Source organism: Tetrao urogallus (genome assembly GCF_951394365.1).
Source record: "Tetrao urogallus genome assembly, chromosome: 8".
Lineage (NCBI taxonomy): Eukaryota > Metazoa > Chordata > Aves > Galliformes > Phasianidae > Tetrao > Tetrao urogallus.
This window is the reverse complement of record NC_136821.1, coordinates 36,548,952-36,568,407: the sequence shown is the minus strand read 5'-3', so window position 1 is coordinate 36,568,407 and position 19,456 is coordinate 36,548,952. Positions and strand designations below refer to the sequence as shown.

General features: G+C 41.1%; 1 protein-coding gene across 2 annotated transcripts in view; it reads left to right on the top strand.

Annotated features, from left to right (window-relative positions):
- DIP2A (disco interacting protein 2 homolog A) overlaps positions 1-19,456 on the top strand; it is a gene marked incomplete at both ends in the record, with an annotated part of 99,864 nt that overhangs the window by 25,294 nt on the left and 55,114 nt on the right. For both annotated transcript variants that reach the window (XM_079539424.1, XM_079539423.1), the window contains one exon: positions 14,596-14,715. In XM_079539424.1, the coding sequence (XP_079395550.1) occupies positions 14,596-14,715 (120 nt within the window). The remainder of the gene's footprint in view (positions 1-14,595; positions 14,716-19,456) is intronic.

The following is a 19,456-nucleotide window of genomic DNA, read 5'->3' as shown; positions in this document are numbered from 1 at the left end:
CAATTCCATTCAGATGTCTGCTCCAGAAGCCTGCTGTGATACCATATGATTTCTGAAGGTGTTTTGTAATATCCTGTCTAGGTAACCTGCTTATTCAAGAACTCACTTAGCTTAAGCACTGTATGAGACTGCAGAATTAACTTGTTCAAATTGCTTTGTAGGAAAAAAAAAGGAGCAGAAAAAATGTGCTAATGGCACTTCTTCAGGGTGGTTATGATTGAATCATCTTTTTCAAACTGAAGGCATTCAGAAGTGTCTCACTGAGGTGACTTTATGTAATCCTGGAGGATAATTTTAAGAAAGCATGTCGCACTTAGATTGCATTAGAATCCAGCTGTCTCCTGGTTTTTCTATGAAAGAGTATTAGGCTTTAGGGTTTTTCTCAACTAAAAATGCAATGATGTAACCTAAATCTTAAAATGTAGGGCAGCATAAGGAATGTTGCTTCTCTGTTCCCTGAGATTTTCTGCTGCTTAATTTTTTTTCCTTGTTTAGATGAGTTTTCCCTAGCCATTTTGTGGAGAGGTTTGAAATTAGCTGATCACATCTTGCCTGATACCATGGTTTCTAAGATATCTGATTACCTGATTTGTACTGCTTTTGCCTTGCTTTGCATTAAGACAGCAGAAATCTGGGTTTCATGTGCTGAAAACAGTGTGGTTAAGCTTTGCTTCTCAGTGCAAAGAACAGTACTTAGGCAAAAAGTTGGCTTACAATTCCTGTTTAGTTTCCTGACATATGTTCTATTAACCCAGTTCTACCTCAGAATTGTGTTAATTGGCATAGCTGCAGAATGGCTCAGATAGTGTGTAGGAGTCTCAGTGGCTTTGAGCCTGGAGTAATTTTTTATCATTAACAATTTTATCACGGTGTTTTAGGGTTTTTTTAGTAATATTCTTTAATCAATGGTATTTGTAGTGAAGTTGAAGTTTCCCATTATCCATTACATTTTTGCCATCTGAAAGATAGCAGTGTTTTAGATTAGCAGAGGTTTTACTCTGTGATTTGACCACCCCAGAACCAGTAATTCACGTCTTCCTCAATTTGATTTGCTCATAATTTCTTCTCCAGTTACATGTGCTGTCTTCTTTTCTTTCTTGGTCTGTGAAGGACACACTGTTGATGATCAGTTAATTTTATGATATCCTTTCTACATCTATACTTGAATTTCAAAAAACTTCACGTTTCCCATGCACTGCATCAGTACCTACTGCTACTTGCTTTCTAACAGAGCTTTTGCTGATGGTACAATTCTGTTGATTTGTAAGGTTTTTAACAAAAGGTTGGTTGGACTGAGGAAACAAAAGGTTGGATCACTGAGGAAACGTAAGAAACAGAACTCCTAGGGAGTGAGAGGAAAGTAGGAAAAGGAGCAATTGGAAAGACGTTTGAGGTGTTTTGTTCACTGTAAGCTTATGAAATGTGTAATGATTAGAGATCTTGAGATAGGGCTTCATGTTGATGTATTTCTTTTAAAGAAGGAAAAAGTGGTGGGTTGGTTTTGGAAACAGCAAAGAGTACTGGGAAGAAATGGTTTATACTGAGAGGAGGGAAGTGACTGCTCTGTGAAAAGCTGAAGGTTCTCCAAGTTACTCTTTAATACAGGCAATGATTTTTTTGTGATTTTTGGATTAAGTGATACTTGATAGAAATCAGAAAGAGGTAATGACCAGGTTCAAGTTTACAGGTAGCTGAAGCTAGTTAAATTAATAGACTTAAATAAAGAGACGTGTCTTCATAAGGCCTGAGGTCTGTAAGTTTAATTTGTCATGCTATATCATTCACCAATGACATGTTAAAAACTAGCCATAGGAAAACTCTTTAACTCTTTCAATGCCAAATAAAATTGATTGGGTTAAGTATCTTATGCAGTGTGTGGCTGAGTATGTGGGGAACCTGATCATTATACTGTGTTAAGTAACTCTACCAAGAGCTTGATAGATAGAAGAATAGGGAAATGGCTGCAAAGCATGTTTTCAATTAGCTGTAGAATTAAATAGAATGTGTTAGTACTTAGGAGTTACATTTATGAAGGTTATGTTGTGTGTTTTGAATTTAAGCCTACAGTTATGACTAGTGATGTTAGATTTCACTTAGAAGGCGTAAAGGTAGTTATGGAGAAATACTGATTATAACGTGTTATCTTTCACTGATCCAACCAAATATTCTATTTTTGTATGCAAGTGTTGAGTAATAATAAACCTTGACAGCAGTCTGACTTAGTCAATCTCTGCCACCCCAAATTCAGATAAAGTTGTGAGGAAGTGCTTAAACTGTATCTGTAAGCAAAGTGGCATGCTGCTGTGCAAAGCTTCAGAATGATGAATGACAGCAGATAACCTTGCAAAAATTAACTGGAGATGTGCAGGGGGCTAGGGAGTAAAAAGATCAAGAAATTACATCATAATGAGAGCAGGGTTTTCAGTGTAACCTGGTCTTCTGGCATCCTGGAGCGCGCTTTGCTAATAGGGGGCAGATGCTGTGCTTTCTTCTCCTAGATATTTTTCCATAGCCAGCATTCAGTGACGTTTTTCTGTTGTATTTTAAGTGACTTTTGGTTGTTAAAGTGTTCCTTTTTAGAATCACTTTATATTCCAGTGTGTGGGTTGTATCTCAGAATGAGAAAGATGGGTTCATGAAGGAAAAGTCTTCAAGGGAATTTGGTGGATTTCTTACCACATTCCTCACAGCATCCTTCCAGACAAATTGTCCATCTGTGAGTTGAACAGGTAAACTCCGCTCTGGAAGATTAACTGAATGGAACAGGCTTCCTCTCAAAGTTGATGCCACATGTATGGCATTGTTCAGACAGCATTTGGGTAATACCCTTGATGATATGCTTTGGTTATCCCAAAGTAACCATCAAGTCAGGTAGTTGAACTTGATGATCTTTGTAGGCCCCTTCCAAACAAACCATCCTATCCTAATAGCAGGGACCTCACTGTGAGTTATCCCAATGCTGGATTGAAAGCAGTACCTGCTTTCAACGGCAGGTAGCTTCTACCTGTGAAGCTGTAATTACTACTAGAGTGTTAAAAACATATTTTCAGGATATGGACTATGAGTGATTTATGAGTGATTGCTGAATGTGAAATAAATAATATTACACTGTACTCATCTGTGCTATGTTTGTAACTGTAGATTTATTTTCAGTGGTTACCTTGCCGTTATACTTGAACTCTGCTGTATTTCCAGACACTTGTAATCATTTCAAAGCTAGTTTAAGCTAAAGGGGAGATAAAACACAGCCCTCAGAGGTTCTGACAGACCTGCCAGTGATTTGAAGGCAGTCTGTGTTCCCTTTCATTAAATATGAATTACTGTGGAACTGTCCTTTGCTGCTGTCGTAACTTCTGATTTGCCAACCAGGCATGAAAGCCTTTTTTTTTAATTATTATTTTTATTATTTGTTTTAATCTTGGCTAATATTACTGTTCCAACAACTCACTGTCCCTCTGATCTTTTGTTATGCTGTCCCCTTGCCTTTCTCCTTCTGTTCTCAAGGTAGAAGCTTTTTAGCTGTGACCTTGAATAAAACATCTCCTCCAAGTTTCTGGTAGAAAAGTAGTCTTCAGGTAAACAATCTGCTAGATTCATGCTTAAAGGCAAATTCAAGAATATCATAAAATCATAGAACGGCTTGGATTGAAAGGGAGCTCAAACTCCAACCCCCGTGCTGCATGCAAGGGCCACCAACCTCCAGGTCTCATACCAGCCCAGGCTGCCCATCCAACCTGGCCTTGAATGCCTCCAGGGATGGACGGGGCATCCACAGCCTCGCTGGGCAGCTGTTCCAGCACCTCACTGCTCTCTCAGTAACAAACTTCCCCCTAACGTCTAATCCAAATCTCCCCTCCTGTAGCATAAAGCCATTCCGCCTGGTGCTGTCACTACCTACCTGTGTGTAAAGTTGATTTCCCTCGTGTTTCTAAACTCCCTTGAAATACTGGAAGGCCACAATGAGGTTTGCCCACGGCCTTCTCTTCTGCAGGCTGAACAAGCCCAGCTCCCTCAGCCTGTCTTTGTAGGAGAGGTGCTGCAGCCCTCTGATCATCCTTGTGGCCCTCCTCTGGACCCTCCCTAACAGCTCCCTGTCTTTCTTGTGTTGAGGCCCCAGACCTGGATGCAGTGCTGCAGATGTGGCCTCACGAGGGCTGAGTCGAGAGGGACAATCACCTCCCGGTCCCTCTGCCTCCCCGTCCTCTGATGGAGTCCAGGATAGTATTTGCATTCCAAGATGCAAGAGCACACTGCTGGCTCATGTTCAATTTTTCATCTACCAGGACCTCCAGGTCCTTCTGTTCAGAGCTGCTCTCAAGGATCGCTCCTCCCAGTCTGTATGGATGCCTGGGATTCCTCCAGCCCAAGTGCCAAACCTTGCACTGTGCTATGTAGAACCTCATTGGATTCATGTAGGCCCACCTTTAAAGCCTGTTGAGGTCCCTCTGAATGGCATCCCTTCCTTCCATTGGATCAACCACACCACTCAGCTTGTTATCATCAGCAAACTTGCCGAGGGTGCATTCAATTCCATCATCAATGTCAATGTTAAAAGGCACCTGTCCGAAGACCGACCCCTGGGGGACACCACTTGTTACCAGCCTCCACATACACATAGAACCACTGATCACCACTGTCTGTCTGCGTGTCTGAGTGTCTGAGTGGTCCACCCATCAAATCCACATCCCTCCAATTTGGAGATAAGGATGTGGGGGGGACCATGTCAGAGGCCTTGCTCAAGTCCAGCTAAATAACATCGGTTGCCTTCCAATGTCCACCAATGCCGCCACCTCATCACAGAAAGCACCAGATTGGTTAAGCGTGACCTTCCGCTGGTGAAGCCGTGCTGGCTGTCTCAGATCACACCCTCATTCTTCATGCAATCTAGCATGTCATCCAAGAGGATCTGCTTCATGATCTTCCCAGGCACAGTTGAGACTCACTGGACTGTAGTTCCCGGGATTCTCCTTGCTCCCCTTCCTATAACAGGGAGTGACATGACCTTTATTCCAGTCACCTGGGACCTCACCTGACTGTCACAACTTTTCAAATATGATGGAGAGCAGCTTGGCAACCACCTCAGCCAGTTTCTTCAGAGCCCTGGGATGCAGCCTTCCGGCCCCATAGACTTGTATGCATTCAGTCTCATGAAGAGGTCTCAGAATTGCTCTGCCCTTACTGTGTGGGGGGGATTTACTCCCCAGTTTCCCACCCTAAAAGTTTATGGATGCAGGGTTCAGGATATGAGAAATATTATAATGCTGGTTGCCAGTGAAGACCAAGAGAAAGAACTTATTCAGTACCTCAGCCTTCTCCACACCTGCTGAAGCCTGCTTTCCCTTTATGTTTATCAAAGGAGGTACACTCACTTTGGTCTGTCGCTTCTGGCCATTGTATCTGTAGAAAGTCTTCCTATTGTTTTTCACATCCCTTACCAAGTTCAGTTCTGCCAGTGCTGTGGCTTTCCTGATCCACATCTGCAAGTCTGGACAGCATCCCTGTATTCTTCCCAGGTGACACGGCCTTGTTTCCAAAGCCTGTACACACCTTTCTTTGCTCTCAGTTTGCCCAGCAGGTCACAGCTAAGCCATGCTCATTTCCTGCCTCCTCTGCCCGCTTTCTTATCAGAGAGGCGGAGAGCTCTTGTGCTCTCAGAAAGCATCCTTGAAGAATAGCCAGCTCTCCCCAGCATCTTTGTCTCTAAGGACAGCATTCCAGGAGAGCTCGGCCAACAAATAAAGTTTGTTCTTCCGAAGTTCAGGGTCCTGACCACTCTCTTTGCCAGGCCCACATTCCTCAAGATCACAAACTCAAGCAGGGCATGGTCATTGCAGCCAAGGCTGCTTCCAACCTTAGCACCTTTAATGATCTCCACATTGGTGAGCTGCAGCTCCAGCAACACTTCACCTCTGGTTGGTCTGTCCAATACCTGATCCAGAAAGTTATCATCAATGGATTCCAGGAGCCTCCTGGATCTCATTTTGTCCCTTTCATACCTAGTTTAAAGACCATTCAATGAGTCCCACCACTTCCTGGATTAGGATCCTTTTACACCCTTGGAGACATGAGTTCCATCTGCAGGCATCATGCCTGGTGCCAAGTAAATTGCCCCGTCAAAAAAACACAAAATTCTTGTGCTTGCACCAACCTCTAAGCCAATTATTTATGAGGTGGTTTTCTTTATCCCCTCTGTATCCTCTCCCACTGCAGCATCACTCACTTCTCCCTTGAGCTCCCAGGCCTCAAACCTGTTTCACAGAGGCACCTGGGGAACTGAGGTAGGCAGTCCTGTTAAGACTGAAAAGGTTATGTGCTATATCTTGTCTTCTGCCTAACATTGTTTTGGAGTCCTGAAAAAGTTTGGAGAAAGGTTTTTGCCTGGAAAGACTCTTCTCCTATCCCCAGCTTCTCTAAACGTGCTGGCTTATGTAATGAAGATATATTCTCTTTATTAATCTTGCCTTATGAATATTCCTGGGTAGTTAAAGTTGTGGTGTTAGTTGTGATGCATTTTTCTTAACTGGTCAAGAATTCAACAGAAGTCATTCTACCTACATAATCTGAAGGTGGGAGGTTATATGGCTATTTTATACAGGTAAAATTTTGAATAAATGACAAGTCCATTGGGAAGCATTACTGGCAAACCAAGACATTTTTGCTTTGCCTTTTTTAGGGAAATGGTTCTTTGAACTATCTTCCATTGCAGACTTTTGTGGAATCCACTTGTGAAATGAGCTCTTGTCTTTCTTATTTCATAGACATAAAATCATAAAATGGTTTGGGTTGGACCATCTAGTTCCCCCCTGCTATAGGCAGGGACACCTCCCTCTAAACCAGGTTGCTCACAGCCCCATCCAGCCTGGCCTTGAATGCTTCCAGGGAGGGGGCATTCACAACCTCACTGGGCAACCTGTTCCCGTGTCTCACCACCCTCACAGTAAATAATTTCTTCCTAACATCTAGTTTAAGTCTACCCGCATCCAGTTTAAAACCATTTCCCCTCATCCTGTCACTACCTGCCCTTATAAGAAGTCCTTCCCCAGCTTTTCCATAGGCCCCCTTCAGGTACTGGAAGGCTGCTATAAAGGTCTCCTTTGGAGCCTTCTCCTCTCCAAGCTGAAGAGGCCCCAGGTCTCTCAGCCTGTCCCCAGGGATATTTCCCTTCCTGAAGGGAACTATTCTCCAGTGGAGCAAACAGTGTCTCTTCTGGTGCATCGCTTCGATACGTCACCAGGCCTAGGATCTTCTGGAACTCTTCCTTCAATGGTGAAAGACAGAACACTCCTTTGGCTGGTAGGTGACTCGTTGTGCCACTGTGTGCACTTGGGCCACCTGTGTCTTAGGAAGGTGGGTCGGATCATTCCTGAATTTGTGAGGTCATTTTAACTATAACTTCACCTGTTTCGGTTATTGGCTTTACTGCTTGTAATGTGGAGTAGGTGGCTAATAACTGTTTTTCAATCATACTGTTCTCTTCTGCTCCATGCAGACCTGGGGCCAGAACTCAGCTGTGGTTCGTACAGTATTCTGGGAGTGCCATAGTCCCCAACTGAACCCATCCTGAGTTACGTGGACATCTACTTCAGCTAGAAGGATGGGATTGAATACACCCAGCACCTGGGCTGGTTTAACAGTTAGCTTTGCTTGCTGGCAGGCCTCTTGTTCCATTCTCTCCCCATTTCCCCTGCATTTACCTTTGTTGAGCTGCATGTTGTTGATGATTGTCTGATGCTCCCATGTATCTAGACCTTCCCCACCCGCAAGGCCTGTCATCCCTACCAAGTGAACAGCACCTTCCTCCTGTCATCAGCGAGCTTCTAAGGATGGATTCAATTCCCATATTCAGAGATAAGGTAATTCTGTCAGTGATGCTGATTCTTCGCCCGTCTTAGAATAGTAGAATCATAGACTCACAAGGTTGGAAAGGACCTACATGATATTCTAGTCCAATTGTCCTCCCATTAGCATTGCTACCACAAGCTACTAAACCATATCTTGTAGCTCCTCATCCAGACACCTCTTGAACACTGCCAGGGACGGCGACTGGCTTGACGCTTAACTTCAGCTAGGGAGCCTGTTCAAGATAGAATTTGATGTGTGATTTTTGAAAGACATGAGTGCTCAAATGGCAGGATGCTACTTACAAGCCTCTTTGCTTTTTAGGTGCATATGAGTGCTCATCAACTCTTAAACTTAAGATGGACCTAGGCTGTATTGGTTTATCACTAGATTCCTCAAATCTTCCTGTACCTGTACAGTAAGAGATGACAGCAGCAGAAGACATTTGTTTACAGTTAGTTCTGCATGCTCAGTTGGTGGTTAATAGCAGGACTGGTGTTTGGGCTGGCACTACTTGAGTTCAAGGAATGAATAGCTCTGTACTTCATAATACTCTGGTTTCCTGGCTCTGAAGATTGTTTTGAAGCTGCTTCTGATATTATGATGATGTGCATCCCTTTCAACAATAAGTATAATTCAGAGTTCAATTGCAGGCTTTCAGTAATACTTCTTTGAGTATTCAAAGTCATCGATTTCTTTTTTCCTGCTAGCGTACAAAGAAATTCCATGTTAAGAAAGTAAAATGTCAAAGCTTAGGAATTGTTACAGGCATTTGACAGAAGTTAATTGTTTGGTAAAGGAAAAACAGCACATACATCACTATATGCTTTTTTGGTGTTTTTTTAATTACCAGGTTCCTGGTATTCAGGAGCTCATAGCCAAAGAACAAATTGCACTTCTAAAAGATGGCAAACAATTAACCCACCATTTTTCCAATAACAGCTATAACAACTGCTGCACATTGACAACATCAAAGATGTTTCACCATTATGTGGCTTTAGCTCTAAACTCAGAAAGAACATTGTGGAAGCAGTCCTATTCTCTAAAATGACAAGGGCCTTACACCTAGAAGATGGTAGTTACTAGGAGTCAAGCACAAAGCTCAGAGAAGCCAAGTCTCAGATGTATATTGAACTCTTCAGCAGTCACTTCCACTTTTTTAAAATGCAGCAGTTCAGTACCATCTTACAGCTTTTGGCACATAGAATTATGGAATGGCTTGGGTTTGAAGGGACCCCAAGGATCATCTTAGTAGACTCATTTGGTTTGATTTAGGTACAATGAGCTTAACTGGAATATGTGAGAACTAAATATGATTAGGTTGGTTATCTGTATCAGCTATTTGTAGCTTGTCTGCTAATAATTTGGTTTCCCAGAGAGGTTGTGGATGCCCCATTCCTGGAGGCATTCAAGGCCAGGCTGGATGTGGCTCTGGACAGCCTAGTCTGCTGGTTGGTGACCTGCACACAGCAGAGGGTTGGAACTGGATGAGCATTGCGGTCCTTTTCAACCCAGGCCATTGTATGATTCTGTGATTCTAACAATTTCTGAAAATACCAAAAAATTGCTATTCGTCTGCCTTTCTAATTAACTGATTTTAGCATTACAGAAGGAAACATTTGTGATCAAATTTCCTAATATGTTGTTTTGGGTGTATGAATATGGAAACTGTGATGTTAGGTTGACATTTTTGTACTAAATTTTCATGAAAACAATAAAACTCGTCTCACCATCAGTGTAGCTGTATCCATCTAGGTACAGCAAACATTTTGGGCTTGCTGCTAGCAGAGGAAATTAAATGTTGGTAATTCAACTGAGTGAAAAATGGGGAGAAGTCCTCAAGCAGGTGGTTCTCAAGCAGTCTGAACCACAGTAGTCAGTTCGGAGCAATTCATCTTTTCCCATGGTCCATTTGGAGATTAGTGGATAGTTACCCCCTAGGGTGGCAAAGACCACCTAAATTGGGTAGGGACTGAGAGGTTGACCTAGAGCTGTTTCCCACCCTTGTTTTGTTTTCAGCCTTGTTGTATACCTTTTCCTTTCTTTCAGTGCATTGAGCCTGTTTGTCACCTCTTGTTCCTTATTTGTAGAGCCAATTCAACAGCTGTAAAAGGATTTAATAACGCTCAAAGAACCTGGAGTTTACACTTCAGCTTCCTCTTCCCTTGTCCTCTCAGCAAAGCTCTCTAATGTGATCTGCCATATTCTGCAGACAGAAGCATGTTATACAACTGGGCAGAGATGTGTGGAAAGCCAAAATGAGTGATTTGTTGTGATGCTATTTTAACTGCTTTGATTTACTTTTCAACTGACCTTGACAACTTGAAAAATAATACTTTTGAAATGTTCAACTATTTCAAACTATTTCTAGCAGTGCAAGCTTTCACATTACATGGTCACAAATTTATTGCAGCAAAATGTGCAGCTCATTTTTCTTAAGGAGAAGTTTGTATGCATATGATTCACAAATGCTTTTCCTTTCAAACCTGTCTTCTCTCTTCAGTGCAACGTACTGTGGTTAAATGTCTACTTTTCTGATGTGTGCAGGCATGCCATAGTAGTTATGGGGCTAAGGAGGAAAGGCTTGTTTGTAGCTGTATTTGTATACATACAAAATAGTTAAGAAAGCATTTACCTTAAGCATTAGTAAAACACCAGTCTAATAAAATCGATATGATTGCTGGAGCTCAGTAACTATTTAGACAGTACTCTCAGACATACAGTTTAATTTTCAGATAGCCTTGTGTGGAGCCAGAAGTTGGACTCTGATCCTTATGGATCCCTTCCAACTCTGAATACTGTATGATTCTATGAACATCAAGCACAGAAGCCGTTCCGTCAGAGCTATCTATGGGTTGGTGGCTGTGGCTGCCTTGGGTAGCCTGTCCTGAACAGTGGGCTTCAGGTGGCTGGACCTGAGCAGAGGTTTGGACAAGACTGCATTCAGTGGTCTCTTCTAATCCCAGTGTTCTATGGCTCTGCAAAGACAAGTGAACTCCAGCAATAATTATGGAAATATTACTTTGGCATTTCAAAAATGTATGTATTTCAGAACATGACTTCAGAACATCAGAGAAACCGGGGAAAATAAAGTTGATTCAAGTTGCTATTCAATACTTTGTGACTGCAGATTCAGGTGAGATCATTTCTGCATTGTGCTGAGAATCTATTGAGACAAAAGCAGTGCTTTGCCCTGGAGAGCTCGCAAACTCAGACTGTGTATCCTGAGTGCTATTGTTTTATAACTTGTTTTTGAAACTTTTATCTCTGTGTATCTGATCCAGGTGTGCTTAGCTAGGCATCTTCCCCAGCACTGCTAGCAAAGTGTCCTAGTATGAGAAACTGCAGTGCTGTTATGGTAAAACAATTTTTGCTTGTACAAAATCACTAGAAATGTTATTAGTAGCTTTGACTCCTCAGTGTTAGTGGATGGACAGATACAGTTCTGATTCAAATAATAACTCTAATTCAGATTTTCTAGTTGATCGGACCAAGTGTTCACCTAGCAGCCTCTTAAAGATGACTTTTCATTTTTGGTGGTCTTAGCTCAGTTAAAAATTGCCTAACTATAGTAATAGTGGATTGCGTTTCATTAGTGTGTACTTAGAATGTTATATTTGTCAAGATCTTCAGTGTAAACAGGGGGAGGTGGCCTAATTATCCAGCTGCTTTTGCTGAAGACTAACGTAGTGATTTGCGTAGAAGCAGAATAAATTAAGAAGTTCACCAAGCTTGTGAAGCAGGATTTTTCTGGCATGTGATCGTGTAGTCTGATACTTAAATGCAGCATCTTACTGTTTTTATCAAAATGCTATTTTCCACAGCTCATTCTTTGAAAAGGGGAACAAACCCCAGAGATTTAAGCTGAAGAAGAACAGACCTGATTTCCAACAGTGCCACTAATTTTGCACATTATCATAATTTAAAGGGAACTTCTGAGGCTTGTTGGTCATTTCGTCACAGTTCAACTGCCCTAATGCTAATCCACAAGGATCTGCCCTGTAAGTGTTGGAGAAGAAGGAAGTTCAGGTTTTGGAGTTTGTAAGCCTTTGTAAACTCTCTTGTGATTATTTTAGATACCTTCTCATTGTTGCTCCTCCATCACCACTGCTGGCACAGCCAAACAGCAGAGCTCAAGTTGCACACAGCTCAGGAGCATTGGACGGACTGTTTTTCATCTGTTGATTGGTTATTCCAGTTAGTTCATCTTTCTGTCTGGAGCCTCCTGATTTACCTAGTACTGAGGCCTTGTGCCAGATGGGACGATGTCATTGACCACAGATTATGCTGGGCAGCTTTACTGGGCATGGCGGATTGTAGAGAGGGACAGGGTCTTGGTAGCCTGAGGGGTCCTGACTCCAAGGTTCTACAGTTGCTTGCTTAGACGTATCCCCCACACACTGTTGCAGAGGCCTGAAACTTCACTGGTTGTATTGGTTCTTTGGTGTCTGTGGAGAGAGGCACGTATGGAGGAGCAGTAGGACTGTGAGAGTGCCAGGAGTTGAGAGTGCGTTGTGAGCTTCTTCCTCCACTAACAATTAGTAATGCTCTTCTGGGGAAAAAAAATAGCAAAAAAAAATCTTTTTTTTCCCTTTTTTTACCTTCTTCACCCCACAAGAATTATTAGATCAACCACAACTGAGCAGATGCTTTGCACGTTTTTGGGTAGGGTCCTCCCTCATGTATTCGCTGTTTTTTTTTTTGGAATTGTTGTAAACAGGGAGAAATCCAGCTTAGCTTGTTCCTCTCTTTTCCACTGCCTCGGTTATCACATTACCCTTCTGTATCTGTATTTGAGGAGGTGACTTGCTTGAATCTTTTTCATGAAATACAAAGTTATTTACTGTTTGTAGATGAACAAATCTTGCTGGATTCTTGACTGGTGGCTATGTAAAACTTCTGTTTGCATGAAATGCAAAATGCATTTCTCAAGCATTTCAACCACTCTTCAAGTGTCGGATACATTGAATCAGTTCAGTTTGTAGATTAGATTGGCTTTTCTTTTGAAAGCAGAATTCTGCCAAGTGCTTGAGGGAGCATTAGCTCTTTAAACTTTTTCGTTCTTTAAAATGAATGAAGCACCATGTCCTTGCTCAGTTCTGCTTCCAGCGGTTGTCCTTTTGGAACACTTGGGTTTGGGTCTCACTGTGCCTCTTGGGCCCCCTGCGGATCGACATCTGCGTGTGTTACATGTGACAGCTTGTGTTGAATGAAACACAGTGCTTGCTGGTACCGATATTTCAGCCTGCCTATGTTTGTGTACCTGAGAAGGCATATGGTTTTGTTATTAAAAGGACATGTAAGTTTCCTTATTTAATAATTAAACTTGGGCTTGTGCTATCTCATAAAATTATTTAATAAGTTAACACGTTCACCACGGAAGAAATATCCAGAATGCTCATGTGGTGTTGACAGATGTACTTTTCAACAGTTCAAAAAGCTCAACAAAGTGTAAAAAATCTGCATTATGTTTTCGATATGTGTATTTCATTAGTGTTTCTGCTATTTAGACCACATGGGGGCAATGCACAAGTAATAAGCAGTGTTCAAAATGACTCTTAGATTATGGCAGGCTCAAGTTATTGCAAATCATATCATGCGTTTTGATATTTTGTCTAAACACAGTCATGTGAAGAGTGAAAAATACACAGCCATACTTTCCGTTTGATACAGAAATTTGAGAACAGGTTTCAAGATTGCTGAAAATATCGTCCAGTTTTTGATACATTTTTTATTGCATTTTCAGACAACATAAATACATTGTCTGCGAATTTTCACATGGAATGTGTAAGGTTGCAATCAGGTATTCACTTCAAGGAAAAGATTGATTAAGTCTCCTTTCTACTCTTCTGCAAGATCTGTCTTACCAGAGAAAAATGTCCATTGCTTCACAATCACACCCTATTCATGGCATCGCTTTTTGGCATTACATACATGTGTGAACATCTGTGTTCAGAGGAAAAGCACAAGAAGAGTAACATTTCATTAAAAATCTCCAGTGAATGCCTTGAGATGTTTCTGAGAATTGGCAGCTACTGCCACTGAACCAGGCTGGTGTGTTACTTTTACAGAAACAAATATCCTATTAGTTCTGTGGGTTTTGTTGCCCTCTTTTTTTTCTAACTAGAAATGTAAAAATATAAAAGAAGTTTTGTTACTTTTACACAATAACTCACTAGTTGTAATGTTCTTGTAGAATGTGATTCTTCCTAGTATTATTCTATTAAATGGGTGTAGGTTAAAGAGACCTGTGGATTCCTAAATATTAGCTGTCTTAGTTTTAGAGTAGGAAGGAATTGGACAGAATGGTTCAAGTATCATGTGAAAGGTAGAACAGTATAACTGTCATTTCAACACCTCCAAGTGTGATTGTAAGCATATTTGTAATGTTTCTCCTGTTGTCTCATGTTAAGCTGGGGGTGAATATGGTCCCTTTCCCTCTTCTCCATGGCCCTTTTCTCCACCATCCAAACGGATCTGGGGTACACCTAATGATGAAGGATTGTACACTGATACGAGCAAAGCTATCTTTCTGTTCAGAAGAGATTTTTATATTCCAGGTGAAACAGTAATCGCATCTAATTTGGTTTTATTTTAAAGAATTCAAAATGCAGGTGGACAATTCTATTTTTAAAAGACTTTAGGCTCCGGTTGATTTGTAGGTGTAGGTAGTCAAGGGTGGTAGATTTTAAGCACGAGAAGCAGGGGTTTTATCTGAGAACCTGAATTTGCATTGAAATAAAACTCTTATTTCAGGTGTGGATCCATCCCTGCAAGCAGAGAACAGAGTCCCAGGCACCTCACAAGCTACGGCTGTTGTGTCTAAACAGCAGAAATCGCATTCCACGAACTCGAGGGATGAGCGCTTCCGATCAGGTAGGTAAAAGATGAGCAGCAAAAGCATGAGGTGTCTGAACTGAAAAGAACACCAGCACAGTAGTATGTATAGCTAATGAGGAAGTTGGGAGTATTTTGGAAGAAGGACAGAGCTAATGAATATTTTTCGAGGAGCTTTTTGTGAGAGAAAGAAATTGTAGCTGTGCTTTGTGACTTCTTTGTTACTGTGAATTTACCCCATGCTTAACAGTTTTCTCTTGATTGCTGATCTGGTTTCCAGCCTCTAGAGCAGTTATTTAAACATTTAGAAGACCGTTGCATGTGGGCTCTGCTTTTTTCATTGTTTTTTTTTGTTGTTATTGTTGTTGTTTGTTTGACTAGGCTGCTTCTTAAAGGAAGGTTATAGGATTATCATATTTACTGCAGCTCACTTTCAAGTATTTCCTGGTTTAAAACAAGTGCACAAAAATAGGAAATGTCACAATGGATATTCTACATTAATTTTAAATGGGCTCCACTGTAACTAACCTGTATTGCAAACTTCTGTGAAAATATTGTTATCATCATCACATCCTGTACCCATTGTTGCTTTTCAGGTGGTCAAAATACACTGTTTCCCTGTGAAATCCCTTGTCACAATAGTGAGAAAAAGGAGATGTTTGAAAGCTTTTCTCTGATAAATACATTTGAACTCATAACTAACTTTTCGTTTTGCTTGCCATGGTCGTTACGCACCTCAGTTTTGGTTATAGACAGTGCAAGTAATGACATGTACTGTGTATCCTTAATATGCTGTTATTCTTGGCTCTCCTTGCTTTGTAACTACTGGTTACAGTAGCACATCAGATCATATTTACATTGTTGGCATTTTAAAAAACTCCTGTTGGAAATGGAGTTGATGTATCTGCATGGATTCTTTATGAAAAATAGAAGGATGAATGAGACACCTTAAATATTCTGAGAATAAGGATTCCTGGGAAAGATTTGTGAAGTATTTCTATGAAGTATGACTGAGGCAGTTGGATTTATCCAGCCTGGAGCAGAGAACGCTTCAGGGAGACCTTATTGAGGCCTTTGTGGACTTAAAGAGAACTTAAAACTATGGAGAGTGATTTTGTACGTGGTCTGACAATGACAGGACAAGGGGGAACGGTTTTCAACTGAAAGATGGGAGATGAGATGTTAGGAAGGAATTCTTCACTCAGAGGGCAGTAAGGTGCTGGCACTGCTGCCCAGAGCTGTGGGTGCCCCATCCCTGGAGGTGCTCAAGGCCAGGCTGGATGGGGCTCTGGGCAGCCTGAGCTCATGGGGGCAGCCAGTCCACAGCAGGAAGGTAGGAAGTGGGTGGGCTTTTAGGTTCCTTCTAACCTACTTCTGTGAATCTGTCATCTTGTTTATGTTCTTTATACAGGGGATGTAACAATCACCATATATCAAATATACTGGTGGTATTTTTTTCTGTCTTTATAGGTCCCTTTCAATCCAGGCTGTTCCGTAATTCTGCACTGATCACTCTTAAAGTAATGCCTGTTATTTACTTTCATGGAAACTACAAATGGTACAAAGAGCACAATAGCACTATTTGATAGAGCAAATTCTCAGCTACAAAATGCTATTTTTCATCATAGTCTCTGCCATTAGGTATTCATTTTTGTCAGTGATGAAGAAGAGCTTCGTGCTGTGCTCGTAAAAATCTGTACCAGCAGAGATGACTGCTGTCACTGCAGAAATGCAGCATCCACTCTGAACTGTGCTCACATACACTGTTCGGTCTCTGTCAATGTTTAGGAAGTGTTGATGGATGTCAACAGGTACAACTTTTTCCATGATGGGAAGCTGTCCCTCTGCTGCCATCTGTCACATGGCAACAAAATGTAACAGAATATGGTGGGAAGGCTCAACCTTTACTGCCACACCACCACCATCTGCCTCTGACATCATGGGCCAACATCATAAAATAGGAGGCGTTACTTTCCGAGCAACCCTCATATTCATATTGTTGGCTGTACAAGGAAGGTCCTGAATTTCAGAGATTACATAGCATCAAAGTTAATGAAAGGAGATGTTTGACTAATGCAAAAATTAGTTGTGTATATTTACGTCTGCATTTTAATATACCTTCAGTGTAATTTTGCTGCTGAATATATACTAAGAAAGTAGATGTGGTGATTGAATTACAGCCATGATGAACAGGTTTGTTCCAGGCGTTGTGAACAAGTAGCTTCCAGGCAAATTACAAGGCGAGTCATGAGCCTGATAGAAAGAAACTAATTAGGTTGATTGTGTTAAACTAACAGAAATGAAATTTGCAAGAAGAGCACGACTACAAATAGAGAATACTTGGAAACTATTAGCCAAGAGAGCTGGGAGAATCCATAGAGATAGATTGTACACACTGCTACTTTTCTTGTCTTACAGCTTCTAGCATCTTACTTAGGTTTGTGCCGAGAATACTTTAAAGCAAACAGAAAGCAAGCAAACAGCCCTGATGTATTGTTGGTATTGTCTGGGGGAAATTTAGTATAGGACTATTTAGCCTTTCAATGCAGATGTAGTAGTAGGTGGATATTAAACAAGTTCAGCTAGATAATTGCTTATTAACAGATGTGGCTTTTAAATATTAGTCTATCAGTACTAATTATCAGTGCTGCTTCATTTCCTAGAATTAATATTTCTATGGGATTGTTGATTTAACTCTATTTAAAGTGACTTTCAGTAACTCTGAAAAACTGCTCTCAGTCTCACTGGTCTAGAGTGAAGGCAGTATTTTTGCTTTCTACTAACAGTTTTTTTCTGAATGATCATTAAGTGTTCAGGCAATCTTGTTAATGGGCAGCTGTTTGAGATAAAGCCTGATGATAGCTTTTTAGATTTTTTTTTGCACTTTTGGCCAATGAAAAATCCCATCACTGTTCCTTGTTCCTCTTAAACATTTTTGTCTAGGATGATCTTTTCACTTTGAAGTTTAAACTCAGGCAGAAAAAGTTCATGTGAAATATGTCATTGGATTTCTTTTTCCCTTTTGTGATGTATGGCAGGGCTTAACACGCTCAGGTGATATCCAAACCAAATAGTGAAGCATTTGCTTGATTTAATTTATGTTTAGCTTATGCCTATGCAAACAAATGTAAGTAAAGATGCCAGGAGACTAGATTGTTTTCACTTTTTCCTCTAACTTTTAACCAAAGAAATTGTTTCAGGTTTATTGCAGTAGTGGTTGTCGTTTGTATATGAATGAAGAGATAAACTAAAAGAAAAATGCAGGGATTCCTCAAGTATTTGTGCTCTGACAGATATTGAATCATCTAGTTGATTCTAATCTTCGAATGCTTTGCATCACTGCTGATGCTGTTTTCCACGGCTATTCCTGCTGTGAGATTTATGCATATGTGGAGTATGAATAGAAACATTGACAACACATCTCAGAAAACACAAGTTACTGCTTAGATAGCTTCACTCTATTCCCCCAAATACTTTGGCATAAAGAGTCACTGTTGTGCTTCACAAAGTAGTCTCAGTTTATCATAGAGGTTTTAACTGTGCTGAAAGTGCTTTCTGCAAAAAGTTGTTGTCCACCACTAGCAGCAACCTGAAATATTGCCTTTAAATTTCACTCTGTTGGCACATGTTAAAGCTGCTTGTCTTTCAGAACATTTAGGTAATAATTTTGGCTGCTCCTGCCTATTCTATCAGTTGCATGCCTTATTTGTTCTTTGGACTTCTGAGGGGAGAATCTTACTTTCAGCCTTCTCTTTACATCTGTCTTTCCTTTCTTTGCATCTCAACAGTTTTTCTGTGACTTTGCAAGAGTAACTGATGAGAGTGGAACAGGGCCTGTTTTTGCAGCAATTATAAAAATCTGCTGCAAACAGTTTTTTGTGGTTTTCCAGAGTTGCCTTTCATTTAAATTGACAATAATCCTTGTCACCCACAGATTTCATCTCCAAGCAGTAAATATTAACTGAAAATTTCTATCAGTGGAATGCTGTTAATAAATAATGCCAGCAATAAATTATGTAAGTGTTCCCTGAACAGCGCTTAACATTTCAGAGTTTAATGATGACAGTGTGATAGACAAGGTGAGAAACGCAGAGGCTTTGTAGACATTTTTGCAGGCTGACAGCCCTCAATGCCACGTACCCTGCAATTCAGAGGACACTTTAATCCAGCGTGTTGCTGTTGTTGCTGGTTTTCCTCCTATGAAGATGTGCAGTTTCTGTGAAGACTCGTGTTCCTTCTCTTCGGACTCTTTGCTGCCTGGTTTTGGCCTTCAGAACATCTGAAGTTGCTTTCCCAGCAACTCTGCTTTCCCTTCCCACTATTTCACTTTTTCCAGGTTACTGTTCTTCACCCTGTAACAGCTAGCTCTGTACTGCTGTACCTTTCTGAGTGTCCTGCTGCAGTATACACTGAATGTACAACGTACTGAACAGGCTGCAAGATGAACAGGCTCCAGGTGTGACACCTTTGTGGCAGTCACAGAATGTTGTGTTTTCTTGTTGTGGAAGAGAGCTTGATCCCACACCAGTCACACGTGCTTTCTTAACATGGGAAGTAAAATTTCAGTAGTGAAATGCAAAAGTCCAGTAGCAAAATGCAGCAACAACAAAAAGCCCATAAGGAACATCTGGTGGAAGTTTTTAAAGAGAAAACCAATTCCAACAACAAGTGAATGGGTCACAGCAGTGAGTTTATTGCTGCTTGCAGAAGTGTCTAATGATCAGTCAAAACAATAATCAGCTTGCAGAGCTGCACAGGGTCAATTAGCTGGTACACATCT